The following is an 18153-nucleotide window of genomic DNA, read 5'->3' as shown; positions in this document are numbered from 1 at the left end:
TTTTCACCAAAAGAGGGCGCTGAAAGCTACACTGACTACTTGGTCTCTCTCGCGTCGCTTTTTCTTTAGCCATGAAGAACAAAACCTGGACAAGAGCAGGGCACTATTATTATCAATTATCGTTTTCAAAGTAGCCACATACAAACTATTTATGGTGAAATAAAGAAATACTGTTTGTATATAATATATGTAATAAGGGTGGAATATTGTTTTACTTACAATTTAAACCCAAAGGTCCACAAACACACGGGCCAAACACACTTGCCTAATTAAGTAGCCCTGAAGACCAGAGATTTCTTATCTTTTATGAGGAGATACCAACCTCCGCAGGTCAGTTCAGAATATGCAGGGGTCTCCAAACTCGGTCCTGGAGGGCCGGTGCCCTGCAGAGTTTTGTTCCAACCCTTCTCCAACACACATACCATGTAGTTTTCCAAATAAGCCTGAAGTACTTGATTAGTTGGATCATGAGTGTTTATTTAGGTTTGAATCTAAATTCTGCAGGGCTCCAGTCTTCCAGAAATTGAGTTTTACACTCCTGTACAAACTTTAGAAACTTCCAGGCAGGTGTGTTGAGGCAAGTTGGCGCTAACACTGGCCCTCCAGCACCGAGTTTGGAGATCCCTGAGATAACGTGTTCCTAGATATCCAGTGAGTCACATTATCCAATTTACTTTGCAGAAGTCAGCTGTTTTATTTGAATGTGCGAGACTTCAGATTCATTAGCAGCTATAGGCTAGGTAAATAATGAAGAATAACAAATTGCAGTAAACGGTTAAATCATTTTGTGCGACAAACTTAATGTATTTTGATAACACATTATAATAATATAACAACAATATAAATCAGCACAATGGACTGTTTTGTACAGGTAAAATAAAAGCGGATGTCACTGGAAGCCCCTCAAATTCATGTATCATTCATTAAGTCGTTTTTTGATTTAATAGTGAAAAGAAGAAAAATGAGAAAACTGCTCCCTAACCAAGATTTCAGCTTATTGTTCATTCAGTGGTGGAAAAATGAATGACGTCACTGAAGAAGTAGATAAATCCAAAACGAATATTTAATGAAGTCATGTAGAATATTAGCCGAAAGGCTGTTGCTTCACTAAAGCAGTTTATTATGAAGCCTCTCTCTTCCACTGACGTTCATTTAAACAACCGGCCTCTTTACTCCTCCTCAGTGTACAGCAGCCTTACCCTTTTTCTTTGCTATCATTTGTAGTAAAGTGGACCTCCTGCAGCATTGTAACTAAAACTGAACAAACTTGAGAGCACTGTCATGAATGAATATTTCTAAGACATTTCTAAAGTTTTATCACAAGCTTTAATCACTCTGTATATTTACAACACATTTTTAGTTTTGGCTAAGAAAGCTGTCATGATTCTTAAGCATATAAATCAATACATGAAATTTAAAGAAAAAAAAATTAAACATAGTAAATATATAAGTTTACAGTTGAGTTCAAAACTGAGTTCAAGTTATAGCTCTTTCAACCAGTGACTGCTCATTAGCATTACAGTATATAAACAATTGCATAGGACAATGCAAGGCACAGTGTCATAAGTGCACTTAAACTGAGTGAAGAAACAAACTCTATGCTACATTAAAGACAAGTGAATGACGGCTCATCCTTCCTCTCTGTGAAGCAGGCTTGATTCCTCAGCCCGAGGATAGTCGCTAGCACCTTGCGGGTTCCGGAAAGTAGTCCTTGAGGTCAAACTAAAGAACGACTGATGTGAAGAGCAATCAGAAGTAATTAGAAGCTTTTGGTAAGTGAATATGGATGCTTGAACTGCAAGTTTTTGGTTGCTTTAGCAGATGGTTAACCTACACATTGTTCAACACGTCCAAAACAAAAATGCAAGGGCTACACATAATATCGTCCATATTATTTGACACTTGTACAAAACACAGTAGGGAACCATCATCGTTTTGAAAAGGCCACATATTTAACTGCGCCATTATCAGCGGTGCAGTTTACAGCATGACCACACTACATGCCTGAGGAAAAAAACAAGTCTGAAGAACAAAGCCATTTGTGTTTGAGTTGATCTTTAAAGGGGAAAATTAGGGGGTGGCTTCGTCCAGAGGCAAAACAGAGAAGTTAGACAATGTATAATCCTGGTCCTCAGTAAATAGATAAGTATTACAGCTGAAATAGAGTGATAGGGTGATCGTTTTTTTTCACATGAAGTATTGGATCATGTGGAGGACTATGAATGCCACAAAAACAATAATGATAAAAAAAATTATAAATTAAAATGACAGTATAAAGGGAAATCACTTTTCACTTTAAAAAAGTAGACCTTTGACATTTAATACGTTTAAAATGTTAAATTAAACTAAAATCAGTGCTGCAGGGATGATGTATTTTTGTAGGCAAATGTTGATGGGTTTTGTTGAATGGGTTTTTGTTTAAATGCCTACAATAAGGTCTCTTATGAACACAAGCTCAAGAAAATACAAGTATAATCATGTTTCCACTTCATGACCAGTAATAACCCTTGTGACATTTTTACAGCTTTTACTTGTCTTGAAAAAGGCAGTTGCTAACAAGTGGCTAAATGAGACTACAGAGATTTTCGGGGACATTAAAGAGAAACACCATCATGCCAAACAGGAAAACATGTTTACTCAGTAGTCTGCTTTTACAATCTCGGTGTGTATGAAATCACGCTTTTGGAAACTACTGTAACTCAAAATTTCAGGGAAAATGTCACAGCTGTAAATTTCCTTGAGGGGGTTTGGCATCACAACGGTTTTGTTTCCAGGTGTACCATTAAAGGACACAACGCACGTCTCGCAGAAATCTTGTAGAATTCAACCAATCACATGACGACTTGAAAAACTCCCAAAGTGTTTTCCATTTTGTGTGCATTATTCATCAGACATTCAGCCAACATTCCATGGACGTGATATCTGAGGCTGAAACTAGAGTAATGTTCACTTCCAGGTTGGCCTATAAAAATACGTCATCATCGATGCAGTGCTCTGTAACTTTGTTTTAAATCACATTTTAAAATTTCAACTGGCAATTGGATTAAAAAAAGCAGTGCTTCATGAAAATACAATTTAAATGTTGCATTTAAAATTATTTATTAATATATTATTTGTTACATTTAACTTTACATATTTAAAGTGAATGAAATAAACTGTTTAAAATATGTCGTAATTTAAAACATTTATCTATTTATAAAGAATTATCTATCGATTGTTTTTAATTTCTGAATGAATACATTGGTGATTGATTTTTTTTCATTTTACTTTAAGTGGCACGTACAGTCCTCCATACTTTCAGTCTTCCATCGGCTCATTTTTAATAGAGGAAAATAAGAGCATTTTTTAAATTGTGTGTAGACACTAGACAGAGTCATCTGAGAAGACAAAATACAGGCCCCTTCAGAAATCAAAATGCAAATGCATATGAAAAATATAACAATTACAACACCATTATTTAAGGCATCATTGTTCTACACCTACACTGTATAGAGATAAATGTCTGATGGCTTACAAAAACGTGACTAAGTACACTTCAGGGCATCCCAGTTTTGAAAACGCAAGGAAATATGAATGATTCATGGGCTAATGTTGTCACAAATATATAAGTAGCCTATTGTGTGCTTGACTGTCACTCTTTTTAATGAATAACAAATGATTTTATGTATCTTTGGATGTGTAGTTCTGTAGCAGATTATCAGTGTTATTTGAAGTTGCTAATTTTGTATGACCTCAGGATTGGTGGTAAAGATGCACTTCTTACTCTCGTCTCTCTCTTTTTGTATGTTCTACTTCTATTGATGAGTTGGCCATCCTCCAGAGAATTTCCCTTATTAACTAGCTAGAAACGGCTGAAGCATTGACTCCAGAAAGAGCGCAATATTGATTTGAGGTGACTGAGAGAAAGCCAGCTTGTATGGAGGAATGGATTTTCATTTTTTTCATAAGCTTTGAGAAACCATATAATATAGTCGGTTTAAAAAAAAAAATCCAGTGGCCCAGAGATGAACCTGAAATGTTTGATTGGAGATTGGCGACGTCACGCCACATTGCTTCAAGTAACCACAGTCCCATCTGAGACTTCTTTGGCTTGAGAAGTGAATCCTGTAAAGCAACACAGGGAGAAATTAAGGCACTTGTTTTGGACAGTGTAGCTCTCCACGAGACACACAAACCGAGGGCAAGACCGCTCATTGTCCTGAGGGACAACGGGCGGATGGAGAAAGGAAGGATGTACAGCAGACTGGAGGCAGTTTAGGGTCTGTTACTCTTCCAGAGCTTTGGGGGAGAGTGGGCGTTCACAGTTGGAGATTTTCCTCACACAATAGCACAACAGCTTCTGCAGGCCGCGCAGCACCGTTTTTGTTTCTTTGGGCTGAAGATTGTCAGGATGGCCTCATCAAATACTGTCTTTAGTCCCTTCTGAGTCAGTGCTGAACACTCCAGATAGCACTGGGCTCCAATCTGTGGACAACAATAACAATTTTGAAACAAAACACTCAGCTTTGGGTTTAAAGGATGGTAAATTGTTTTTTAAAATTTAGTGAACTTTTTATTTACTAAAATTTTTTTCCATGAAAATCATGCTTGAAAGTCATGGCCACCATTCACTCTCGGCAGCTCAAACATTCTGTTAAACTTTTTTTTGTGTGTGTGTGTGTGTTTTTTTTTTTTTGTGAACAACTTGAGGATGAGACCGAATTTATGAATCATGCTTTCTATTATTTGAAACCTGGAAATAACTGACAACTCACCCTACATTTTTAACGACAACAGAAAGTTTTTCCCTTGCATTTTAAAAAAAATTCATGTATACACGACAACATTTTCAAAACGATTCACGTTTACACATATCTGCGAAAATGGCCAAAAATGCTGTATTACGTATACCAGACCAGTAGTTGGCGCTGTCACCTGTAAGTAAACAGTACCTGCAGGGAAGTGACGATTATATGTTGTATATGATGTGTCTCCGCTGTTGGTTGTAATATTGGTGAAGTAAATCCACACTTTGATGAAGAAGCGGCAGCAACAACAGTACCATGTACTCCGCCATTGTTGTGTATGTTTGTTCGCGCTTGGCTTTAAAATCAACACGTACTGCGCATGTCTACATACCTAACATGTACTACGCAGATGCATGACGCCACCATTTTCAAAGATTCCCATTTTGGGTGTTTACACAAACTTGCACTTTGAAAACCGTTTTCAAAAATATGCGTTATCAGTCCCCAAAACGCCATTGTAGTGTAAACAAACAGGCAAAACGCATAAAATGTTTTCTGGTTTTGCATGAAAACGTTGTTGTGTAAACGGCTCCTAAGCCAAACCACCAAACATATGAACATCCATCACCTCTCTGGCTAGTTTGAGGCCTTGCTCGTAGGTCAATGGCTTCTCCTTCATCTGGAGCAGACGTGCTAGTGTCTTTGGGTCATCTCGCAAGTCAATCTGGAAAGGAAAATAAATAAATAGTTAAACATTTCATTTCATGTATTTTATTTTCCATAAAATATTTATTTTATTTCCATTTGATGTCTAATCTCGATGTCTGACCTGATAACAGAAAATAAACAATAAATATTATAATTATTACTATTATTAATAATATTAATATTTTATCTGATAATAGACAATATAAAAACAACAAAAATAATTTATTTATTGTTATTAATATTTTATCTGATAATAAAATACAAACAAAAACAAAACTATTAAGTTATTTATTATTATTAAATCACATTACTGTCTGAATTAGAAATTCTTGCACCTGTGTTCCAATGAGGATATAGGGCACGTGAGGCATGCAGGATTTGAGCTCAGGTACCCATTCCTCCTGAACATTGTGATAGGAAGCTGGATTCACAACAGAGAAGCAGATGAGAAAGACGTCTGTGTTGGGGTAGGAGAGGGGCCGCAGCTGGTTGTAATCCTCCTACATAACGAGTAAAGTAAGATCTGCTTTAGACGCAGTTCATTTCTCTTACAACTGAAATATGATGCAAAAGATCTTTTTGAAAAACAAACTATAAGTGAAAGAGGACAGATAATTAATTTAAAGGTTAAAGCTTCAATTAAAGCTTATTTGTCTAACATACCCCACAACCCCATCAGTTGCACTCAATTCACATCTTTTAAAAACATTTAAAAATCCTGTTTATGGAGAACCTTATTTGCAGGTACCCCTGGTTGGTACAAACCATAGTGAAAGAGTTAAAATTGTAGATTTTGTGTCAATAAATATAATGTTCTGGTAAAATTTAACATGTAGAGCATCTTTATTATCCATGACTATATTCTGTCACTTATTATGAAATGCAAATGAACAAATAATTTACATTAAGCCTTTAAAATGTCAGTGCCGTATGACAGCTCTGCACCAGCGCCAGCATCTTGTAAAAGTCAGTTCTTCTTGAAAGCCATTGATCTCCTCGTAAGTGATCAATAGAAGAGAAGGGCCAGACATCACACAGTTGCTCCTCTGTATCAGTGAACTGCTTATGGGAGCAGATGGAATTATTTAGCTTTCATTTATACGGCAATGTGTGGCGCACTACATTAATCAGTCTTTTAAATTGTAAAACAGCAAATATTCGTCATTACAGCTCATACTGTGCTTGCTACAGCTATATATCCTAAGAAACATTTACATAATTATATCATGCTGAACAGTAATACTCACACTTAAGCTTTCTTTATTACTTCAAGCAAAAACGGTCCTTGAAACAAAGTCAAATAAGTGACCCTCATTGGATTGTTGATAAATGATGGTAAATATTTATACTGTTATGCAAATCAGTACCCTATAGCACTTTTCACCAGTCTGGTACGGTATCCGAGATAGTAAAATATGCATATAATGCTCTTTTCCTTGTATTGCATGCTTTTGCACACAAAAGAATTGTTTATTCCCTCATTATTTATTTAAATGTATGCACTGTTAGAAACTACATCCTGTTTAATGAATGCCATCCCCCGTGCAATGTCAGCAACTGCCAAAGTCCTTATAAGAGAATATGCCTCATGGGAAAAAGAGAATAACTTTTAAGAGCAATCTTTCCAAGCCAATAAAACGGATGCTGATGCTGAAATTGTTAAACATATGAATGGAAATGATAGTGATGATCAGTCATGAAAACAACTTTACAAGTTTAAACAAGTTTAGTAACAACACAAATATGTCAAAAAGGCCTAATTTTTATTTTTAGATTGGGGATTGTGTCATTTTCATTTTTAAATTGTTAAAAAATGTAATCTTTCGCAATATATATTCTAGAATTAAAACTCTAACTGGGGTCCCATATGATGAGTATTACAGGGATGGCTGATTCTGTGATGCCTTTAGACACACAGAAAAGTAAATAGCTGTACTGTGGTTCAGATGCAACTCTTCAGGCTGTATATGAGTTTTCTTTTGAAGAATCACTGCAATAAGCCAAAATCAAAGTCATTATGGTGGGCTGACAGTGTAAAAAACAACCCAACCTAGGGTTTCTTGTCATTCAAGTCAGTGCTTGCAGCTTTATTTACAACATTATTCAACACAGGCTGTAAATTATGCTGTTAAACGTGACTGTGATGCAAAAGGAGTTTGTATTCAGAGTGATCTGATGCATGGCCACAACGCCATTTAGTAATGTTTTCAAGAGTTTCAATGTAAATCCTTGTGTCATTTCTATATTGATGAAATTAGACTGTGTTTAGTAGGGGAAAGTTGAAATTAACCTAGTGAAAGACATGATTTTTGTATCATGACTCGATCGTCCGGTAAAACAACAAACTGCTATCAGGTGATGAATGTCAAGACTTCTCCAATCACTTTGTCTGCTTAAACCCCACCCCTTTTTTACAATATACTTTAGGCTGTCATTTAAATCTGCCTCCATCCAATTAACAAATGATGGATAGAATCGATGTTTTTCATGCCCTATGTTTTTTTTCTTTTTCAGTAATCCGTTTCACTTGGATATACATTGCAATATGGAAGAAAAGATCTACTTCTGTTACATTGTGACTATATAGACTTAACAAGCGTTAACTCACTTGTCCAGCTGTATCGTACAATCCCAGTAAGTGCTGCCTCCCAGATACTGTTACATTCACTGTAAAAAAGAAAACGACAACAAAAAAGTTACATTCATTATGCATATCAAACAGAATAAAAAAGTCCAGAATATGCCTGTAAAATGTGTGTTTGTCCAGCAGTGTTTCTGCTCCTGCTGTATCACATCTCTCTGATGTACTTCCAGAACTCTGGACCTGCTGTTTGATTGTGGGTGGAAACGGAGGTTGATTTGGAACAGGACAGCTGTCAACAGCTAGGGGTGACCAGTTTTGGAAAACATGGAGGGAAGAGCGGTGTGTATGCTTACATACATATTTCATTCTGTGTTGCAGATGATGAGGGGGAGAGAACGGCTGTGTTGACAGAACTAAAAGGAAAAAACCCCAGACAAGTCAATCTTTTGTTATCAAACAACACACAATAGAAGACCACTGCTGAGATCAGGAGAACAGCTGGACTCAACATTTCACTGAGGTTTCAAACAAACCGCAGATACTAGTCTGCTGTGTGTCCACACTCTTCTCAAACTCAGTGCTCTGATAGTTGTTTGATAAGGCTGATTAAAGTAATGTGTGCAATAGAGAAGAAAGAGGCTGTGACGTGAAAGGTGGCCCTCACCAGATTCTTCAGGCCTCAAAAACCTTCTGAGACACCCTGAACTAAATTCAATCTTCTCAGCCCCATGATAGCCTGGAATTCTGATGCCTGGGACCACAAAAAGATTTTACCAAATATTTCATAACCCATCAACTGTACTGAGCCAAATACCCTTTGATGCTTCCAAAATGACCAATGACCTTCCTCTCAGAACCAAAGCACTTCCTGCGAAGTGTAGATCTGACACACTTAATGAGTCAAGAAGCTTCTGGAAAAGAAGACAACCACTACAACGTCCCTTGAAAACAAGCCCAGGAAAAAGTTCAGAAGAAACCCACCACAGATAATTCAGGTAAAACACTCCAATATTATGGCAATAAAAATATGGCAATGCAAATTTTTAGTATGAACACCACTAACTGTAAAAAATAATAAGATTTTTTTTAAAATCTAGGTTCTCCAATAGAGTTAATCTTTTATCCTGCTGCTTTCAAGCATCAAAAATAACAAAAAGCACCATAAAAGGGCTCTAAAAGTGGTCCATACAACTTTTGTGCTATATTCCAAGTCCACTGAAGTCATATTGAAGCTTTGTGTGAATATTGATGTCCAGTTCATGAACAAATTAAATTCAGTTGATTCAATTTACAAAACCATTCTGGTTTTTGCAAATCCCCTTTCAGGCAAAATCAGTTCACTCTGTGGCCATATTTGCAATGCCTCTGGCAGCTATTTTGGGCATTCAAGACCAACTCTTATCTGCTTGAATGGAGAAATTGTAAAAACTGCTTGCTAAACTCGCATTTAAATAACATTTCAAATAAGCAACTAAATCTGACATTAAATATCCCATTAATATAGATTATTATACTCAAACAGTGTTTAAAAATATATATATATTTCAGATTGGTTCAGCCAATGCGCATGCAAGCTCGCATCTCAGTACACTGACTGTTTCCATGGAAACCAGAGGTTATAACAGCTGCAGTGACGCAAAGAATTTACCAATTGGCAAGTATTCCACCATATTGCGTGTATAGTACTAGCAATACAAGTGAACAATCTAGGTATTTACAGTCTGAATTTTGGGGTCCAGTTCTTGAGTCAACTCACTGATTCGATGATCCAGTTCCAGTGATTAACAGCTCACTTGAGGGGATTCATGGAATATAAAATAAAATTTTTGTTTGAATCTCAACATCATATAATTTCATAACACAAAGAATATACCACAAGTTGTATGGACCACTATTATAATTTTATGTTGCTCTTTTGATTTTTTTTTTGTATATTTTTTGATACTTTTTCTTCCTTTGTAAGGAAAGTTTTTTTTTTTTATTATTTGGATTGTTCTCCAAACAAGGAACTTATTTTGTTTTGTTTTTTTAAACTTGATGTACTGAATGCATAATTTCAGTAGTTCTAGTCAGTCATAAATATAAAAAGCTAAAAGACCCTAAAGCAGATCTTATGCTAGCTTAACTGTTTCGCTTGACGAGGCATAATGTTTGTTTCATAAATTATGATAACAAAAAGGGTCTATGTGGCCCTTTTCAGTTATATCTTACATGGCTTTAAGTGATTGCTAATCTCTCTGCTAATTTTAACAATCATGTGCTCAACACTGGTGACAAAGAGACAAATACAGAGCAGCACTAGCTCTAGTGCCCCTAGCTTAGCCACGTGGAGGTACAGGGGGTCACTGAGGAGCCGCCAGGGTGGTGTCTTTCTGAAAGAAAGGAGTGAGGAATTGCAGCTGTAGGAAACCAGCCAAAGTGGTGTTTTGATTAGATGTGCTTAGAAGTTCTTTTCCTGTAGACTATAAAGATGGACCAGAAACAGTGGCCTTGAGTCAGGCGCTGTGTATCAGCTGTTCCCAGACAGGTCCTTTTACCGGCACAATTCTTTTCCCCTCTTGGGGCTGGGCTAAATAAGGAGTCTAATCTTTTCCTCATTTACTGATTCTCTGGCTCTTACTTTGCCTATAAATACAAAACAACTAACACAAAACAAGGCTGGGGTGATGTGAGGTGAAAGTTTGAGAGAAGTAGAGAAACTGATGTCTGTAGGGATGGAGAAGGTTTGGTGGCTGTGAATCAGGCTCTCAGCTGTTCTCTCCGGTCAGCTGCTTTTCCCCATGAGGCTCGAGCTTTCTGCAAACCCCAGCCCCCATTCTGTGGCCTGGAGAGAAATCCATGTTGTGTTACAGTCTCACTCAAGCATGACCCACTGTTGTGAAAAGTGATTTGAGGTGTCAGAAGCCCACACACCCCTCCAAGCCTCAACATTCTTCAGTCCTCTTTTCTCTTTCGCAGACTGGCCTGTGACATTGAGTCAGCCACTATATCTGCATTCAGTGAGCTTTGGCCTATAAGAACAGTACAGCGACTTGTATAGATACTCGCATGGTAATAGCAAGAGACTGCAAATTTAATTTAGACACTTTCCATTAGGTCTCAAGTGATGACCATTTACTGTAGCCATTTCACTGCTCACTCACAATTGACACCCATTCTTCCATGTTGGACTGTTGTCCACCATCCATTCACATAAAATTGTCTTTTAGCAATAAATGTATTGGCATCTTTGATCTGGTCCTGGAATCTGGTAATCACTGCATTGTGTACCATTCAGAGTGCAATTTCAAACTGTTTTATGTCAGCAGATGGGCTAGTAAATGGACTCTTGCAGTGTTGTGATTTATAAATGGGTTGATATGTTTTTCAAGTTGTTGGCATTCCTGAAGTGTGATTTTTAAAGAAAAAGCTTGTATCACTAGTGTTTCTTTGAAGGCATCAGTGTGTCAAACTGCAAAATAAGCCACTGGGTTTTATCCTCTTTTCAATCCCTGTTGCTGCAGCACTGTGCTTGCCAGAGGGTCTTAGTGTACATAATCTACATAAACATTTTGCATAGCATAACTAAAAAATCCATTAATGTGATTAATCTTGTATTCTGAAGCCAAAAGAATCTGTAAGGCCCTTATGTGGCATGCGCTATAAGATTGAGCTTTCGCTTCAAATGAGTTCGACTACTCACTCCACTATGAATTTTCATTTATTTACTTATTAACTCTTCCTCAAAAATATTTACATTTGTAATATTATTTGAAGGGACCCAAAAATGGAAATTCTGTCATAATTTACTCTCATGTCATCACCGTTATGTTTAGGGCCTAGATGATCTAGAACAAATTCTAGTGACCAGCCAAACATTTAATGCTTATTTCCAAGTAGAAATGATAAGTTCAGAAGAATGTTTACTTCTTTCAGCCACTCCATTAGACAATTTTTATTCCTTGCACCAACCAACCACTAACCAAATCTGGTGTATTGATACCATTAACTATCAAACCACATTCGCAAGATTATGGGATAACATAGGCAGCAAAGAATATCTTCAAAACCAACACTCAACAGAAATTATCTTGGTGTTTCTAGTTTCCTTTCTTAGTATTTATTTAAAAATATAACTATTAAGTATGTCAGTGTTAATAAACACAATCTAACTGATGGGCTATTGTTTTATTTTGTATAATTCTGTATAGTTTATTTTGTTTAGTTCAGAATATTCTTGCTCATGGTAAGGTAAAGGTCAAACCCCCGTGGTTTACAGATCTGCAAATCCAAGAAGAGATCAAATCAAATAGAAAATGTAGTGGAACGATAATGAAAAACAATAGGTGTTAAAAAATAAAAATCTGCTCATACAAAACAAAAACTGTTGAATAAAGTATTGCTTCTACAAAAAAAATAACCACCAACAAAAGATTGTTTACATCATATTTAAAAATGCTACTTCACAATCCTGTCCCTGATAAAAAAGAACTATAGCTTTCCAGCTGAAGGTACTTTAATATTGACCACGTGGCAATATCCACAATCCAATATTACTGGTGGATTAGTTGATTTTGTTAGGAGTCTAGTGGCAGCCACACTAGACGATGACTCATCTCAAACGCATTAACAGGCACTGTGTCATGGGCCGGGAATGTCATCGGTTTGTTTTGGATAAGGGAGTTCTGCTCCAATGGGATTTATGGATGGAAACCATAGTCCCACATACTGTTGGGTTGAGCTCTAGCTCTCATAGATTGTAATCACAATGGTTCTGGTGAAGAGAAAAAAAAGTTCAATCACTCATATTATATTTGGCCTTATTAACATGTCTTGAGTTATGTCTTGTAAATTAGTCTCTATCTTTTACAATTAATAAAAATACTAGGTTGTTTAAATGACAGAGTTAGATTATAAGAAAATATATTACCTTTTCTAATGTACACTACAGTCTAAAAGTTTTGTGTCTGCATAGATGCACAAAATCAATCAAAAGTGATTGTAAAGTTATTTAAATTGTTAAAATAATAATAATAAAATCAATTTCAAAGGAATTCTGTTCTTTTTAACCTTTTTTTTTTCTTCAAAGAATCCTGAAATGAATGGTTCCACAAAAATATTAAACAGCACAACCATATCATATCAGCATATTTAGCATCATTAGAATGATTTCTAAAGGATCATGTGACACTGAAGACTAGAGTAATGACTGCTGAACATTCAACTTTGCCATCACAGGAGCAAATTACATTAAAAAAAATCATTTGAATGGTAATGAATATTAAAACAAAAACATATTCAAAATACTAATATATTCTATTAAACAATAAAAATATATCTCAAAATAGATGATGCTTGCATTGCTTAGTTCACCATTTAACTATACATATATATAAGCTGCTTATTTATTAATTATATTTTCACTGATAATTTGATTATTGTATTCCCAGTGCTTCCTATATTGTAAACTGTTCCATTACTGCTGAGGCATGAATGAATAAATTCATAGTTTTTCATTTAAGACCAATTCTAGCATAGCAACACAGTAAAGCTTTCACTGGCCTACAATGAAAGTTCTGTCCTCTTTATCCTACACATTAAGCCACTATGTGACAATTTTTTACAAACCATAACTTAAATTTGAATCCTGAATCTGTTTGCCAGCACACTATAACATAAATAAATAAATGCCACTATTCTTTATGACCACTGTTTCATTTCCTTAAAGGTGAACAGTGTCATTTATGCACCACTAATGTCACCAGAATTAATTATAAAAATTGGAACAGGTTTCCCAAACACTCTCACTGTCTTCCAGTGGTTGGACTGGTTTGGATTCTCAAAAGTCTTGTAGCAAGCTTTCAAAATACATCTCTTGTGTCTTGGCATGAGAAAGTTTTTAAACATTAAAAATAAAAAAGACAATCAGCAGATTATTGTAGAAGTGAAATAATTAATTAAAAAATTATAGTATAAGAAGTTATAGAAGTTTAAATTTAGTGTAAAGAAAGTGTACTGTACTATTTTTTTATTTTATATAAAATAAATATTTTATAAAAAAAAAAAATTAATCTAAAATTGCTATAAATTAAAGCCATATGTCTAAAGTTGATAGTTGAGGTTCCTATTTTGTTATACCAAAAATAGCCACCGGGACCCTTTGAATTGTTTTGATGCATTTTTCAGTGCTTCCTATATTGGGGCAGCTGTGGCCTAATGATTAGAGATTTGGACTTTTAACCCGAAGGTTGCAGGTTCGAGTCTCAGTGCTGGCAGGAGTTGTAGGTGGGAGGGAGTAAATGAACAGTGCTCACTTCCACCCTCAATACCCATCACAGAATTTCCACTTATCAATGCACTGAACCCCCACTTGCTCCCCGGGCCCTGGATATAGCTGCCCACTGCTCCGGGTGTGTGTTCACAGTGTGTTCACTTCTCACTGCTGTGTGTGTGCACTTGGATGGGTTAAATGCAGAGCACCAATTTCGAGTATGGGTTACCATACTTGACAAATGTCACAACTTTCACTTTTTCACTTTCACTTCAGTCACAAAATTTCTCTCTCAATAGTACTTCTATCAAAAAATAAGCACCAAATATGGAATTTTGAGATTCCCAACATGTATTTTGTCAAGATTCTAAAAAGTTTTGATTGTAAAATATCGTAATACAACGGGCAGAGACCAAAAAAGCCACTATTCCATTTCCATAGTAACGGAATGTCCAAATTCATCCACACTATGAATTTTGAAGTTTGTAAGCTTTCAAATGATATATAATTTATGATGATTACTAAAATATGTGATAGGAAAAAAGACAATGAAAAAAGGAGTGCCAAGCATCCCTCCAGTGGGGTTAAAAAAACCCATAAGGTTAAAATCTGCTCAGTCAGGGTTTTCATTGCTAATTATTATTATTATTATTTTTTTTTTCATTAGCAATAAGTGCCTGCATTCAAACTTTTGTTCTGGGACATCCATTTAGTGTCCTCTGGATGGCCTCACTCATCAGCTTAATTACACTGGAAGAGTTGACAGAGAATCACACTCCCTGAAGATCTTTCCATCTCATTCAACTCCCAAGAGTTTAAAAGTTTTACTCACTCCTTGAATGAGTTCAGTCTGTGCTGTCCTGAGCCTGCACTGGAAATTACGACACAGGATACTATTAAAATCTCATAAAAAATTAAGAGAGTTCTTCTTTTTGGCACAGTCCAGGTAAACATGCCTTATTTGATCATATGTCACATTAGAAATAAATGTGCAATAGAAAAGCCTTTGACAATACCTACTTTAAGGTTCTTAGCCAAATAAAAAGCTATCACAAATGACAGCCATAAAGATTGGGGCTAAACTGAGTTTTTTGTCAAAATTAAGTTTGATAATCTTTGCTAATTCACAAGCTCTTTCTATCCAGCCTTTGAAATATGTGAATCACTCAGTCTTTGTGCTATCATTAATCATCTAAAGATGCTGAATGAGAGATTTAGCTTAAAAGTGCAAACAGTGTAAATATGAAATGACATGAACTCTCTTCCCCATTTCTCTCTGGTCTGTAAAAATTATGACTTTTCCACTGCTAATAATGTCAACTGAAAAGACCTATGTATTGCATTTGTAAGACTTCTGAAATCTACTTTTGTTGCACTGATTACATTAGTGTTATTTTGAATTTTTCATGGCTTGATAAACTGATAATTAGAGATATCAGCTGCATCTGAAATTGCATACTGACTAGTAGGTACTATATTTATTACCAAACTAACTATTAAACACATCTTAAAATACTACAGAACAACCGCCAAAATGTTAATTACAAATGAAATACAAATGTACTACATCCACCATGTTGTTACTGTCAGGTGACCTACCAGTGTCAGTTGTGTCCCTTCACTGCCATTCAAAAATCCTCTCCTGTGGCCTCATGGGATAGTAAAGTGTCCATTGATGTGCACTTCAGAATCTCAGCAGATGTTGTAAGTAATAGGTACTTTTTGCCTACTGTTCTTTTCCCAATATTATGAATTTGGATACACTACTTTTTTCATGTACTGTTTTTCACCTACTATATTGTATGGAAGGCATATGTGGACACAGTGCTTGTTTGTATTTCTTCCCATAAGTTCTTTCAAGAAGATTCATTCTTTATATTTGTGATGGAATTGTCCTGCTGTTCTCAGAGGATGTTGAAGCTGTGTAATTAGGACTTGACCCTCATGGCATTCTAGGCATTAGTGTCATGGGAGATTTTCCCCAGAGAAACCAAAGCCTTTATGCTTTCCTGCAAATGCGTCAGAGAGAACGAGAAAAAAAAAACACAATGGATAGCAATACATTTGTGACCATAAACAACTTTGGATCTACAAAGATATAATGCATAAAGTACAGTCTTGACAACGTGTTTAGATTCCGCCTGTTCCTGCGATCAACAGGTTGCAGCCCCCGCGATCTCTGACTCTCACTGATGCGCAGCTTGCTATCTACATTATTTACCTCTAGCCCAACACAAATCATCTTTTGACGTCACAGTAAGGTAATCGTCAACGACCTTAAAGAAGTTTTTTAAACACTTATTAAATGACTATATTTTTGTTGCAATTACTGTTGAATAATGAAAGGATTCATGTCTGATACTGATTCGGAAGAAATGTTGAAATGTGTGTGTGTGTGTATTTATATAGCCTATATTTAAATGCAGGTAGCCTAATACACCATCTTAAAATGTATTAATTACAATGGTTATTATTAACCTAAATTAGGGGGCTCTGAGCCCCCAAACTATATTCGTACCCTGTTACTTTTTAGTCTGTTGGGCCTCAGTCCTCGCTCTGGCAGTTGATATCTCCTCTTTTAGATGGCTATTCTTGGGACAGTCCCCTACCCGACTGTAGTGGGGGGTGGATTAGGTAGACATACTGTAAACTGCACTTCATAAACAGGGATTTCAACTGAATGCTTTGAGCTGGAAACCACCTTTATATAGCGCTTCATACAAAACATCTTACCTGCATAGTGATCGAATACAGTGGGTACATACTCCTCGGGAAAAGCATCATTTGCGTAACTCATCAGCAAACAGGTTTTGCCCACAGCTCCGTCGCCGACCACAACACATTTCAACATCTTTTTGGCCGCAGTATCGAGAGGATCTCTGTTACTGCCTCCATCCTCAACCGCTTCCACTGCATTCTGCCTACTTTTCGAACTGAGAGTAGGCATGATAGTTGGACAAGTCCAGAAACTATATTCTCCACAGGTAGCCAAGCCTTCGGTCGACAAGAAATCTCAGTCTTTGAGACGGCAGTCTTCGCGTGACCAGTGTTTAAATACTCGAGTTGATGTGTCGTACGGTGCGCAGGCAAATCCGTCAAGTGGGTGACCCACGCTTTAGCTCGCGCTTCCAAAACAATCTCTCGCCATCGATCACAGTTTCATGAAAACTCACGATAACTCCTACAACTTGCATTCCGATATTTTACATTTTCCTGATCCGACGACCAGACCGTTTCAAAAACAGTGTCTGCGTCTCTGGTTTATTTCCCTTGTACTCCAAAAGAGCTTTACACATTCGCCCCTCCGCGGCTACGCATCGTCAGTGTCAGGAAATCATTGGTTTCACTGCGAATTCCATATTAGGCAGGAGTGGGCTGGGAACAATAGGGGCTCTGTCCACAGGCTGCTCAGACAGGGGACTCCAGCTGCACAGGAGGGGCTAATCTAACTGCATTTCCTAAAATATGGCGCCACTGTCCGCCACAGAGAAGGATGGGATGACTTGGATTTTCATTCATTCATTCATTCATTCATTCATTCATTCATTCATTCATTCACTCACTCACTCACTCACTCAATCTCTCTTTCTTTTTCTTTCTTTCTTTCTTTCTTTCTTTCTTTCTTTCTTTCTTTCTTTCTTTCTTTCTTTCTTTCTTTCTTTCTTTCTTTCTTTCTTTCTTTCTTAAGTAGAATGGAGCTATGCATATATACATAATATATGTACATAATAATAATGCATAACAGTCAAGCTAACAACAAATTTGTTTTTCAAGCTAACATTAATTTACCAATTGATAATTCAGTCTTTTTGACATATCAGTAATTTATGTTTTAGTTCATATGATGCTGTTTTTTTTCTTCCATTGTTCCTATTTTTTTTTTT

The 18153-nt window shown here is 36.4% G+C and overlaps 1 protein-coding gene across 1 annotated transcript; it reads right to left on the bottom strand.

Annotated features, from left to right (window-relative positions):
- Positions 1-3147: 3147 nt before the first annotated feature.
- On the bottom strand, positions 3148-17757 carry LOC109101730 (rho-related GTP-binding protein RhoJ). The gene is made up of 5 exons (XM_019115138.2): positions 17003-17757; positions 8044-8102; positions 5771-5935; positions 5356-5451; positions 3148-4464 (listed from the first exon to the last, which is right to left on the bottom strand). The coding sequence occupies exons 1-5, from the start codon at positions 17214-17216 to the stop codon at positions 4318-4320; spliced, it is 681 nt and encodes a 226-aa protein (XP_018970683.1). The 5' UTR covers positions 17217-17757; the 3' UTR covers positions 3148-4317.
- Between the last annotated feature and the right edge of the window lie 396 nt (positions 17758-18153).

The sequence above is a fragment of the Cyprinus carpio genome, chromosome A20 (genome assembly GCF_018340385.1).
Source record: "Cyprinus carpio isolate SPL01 chromosome A20, ASM1834038v1, whole genome shotgun sequence".
NCBI lineage: Eukaryota > Metazoa > Chordata > Actinopteri > Cypriniformes > Cyprinidae > Cyprinus > Cyprinus carpio.
This window is presented reverse-complemented; position numbering and strand designations above follow the sequence as displayed.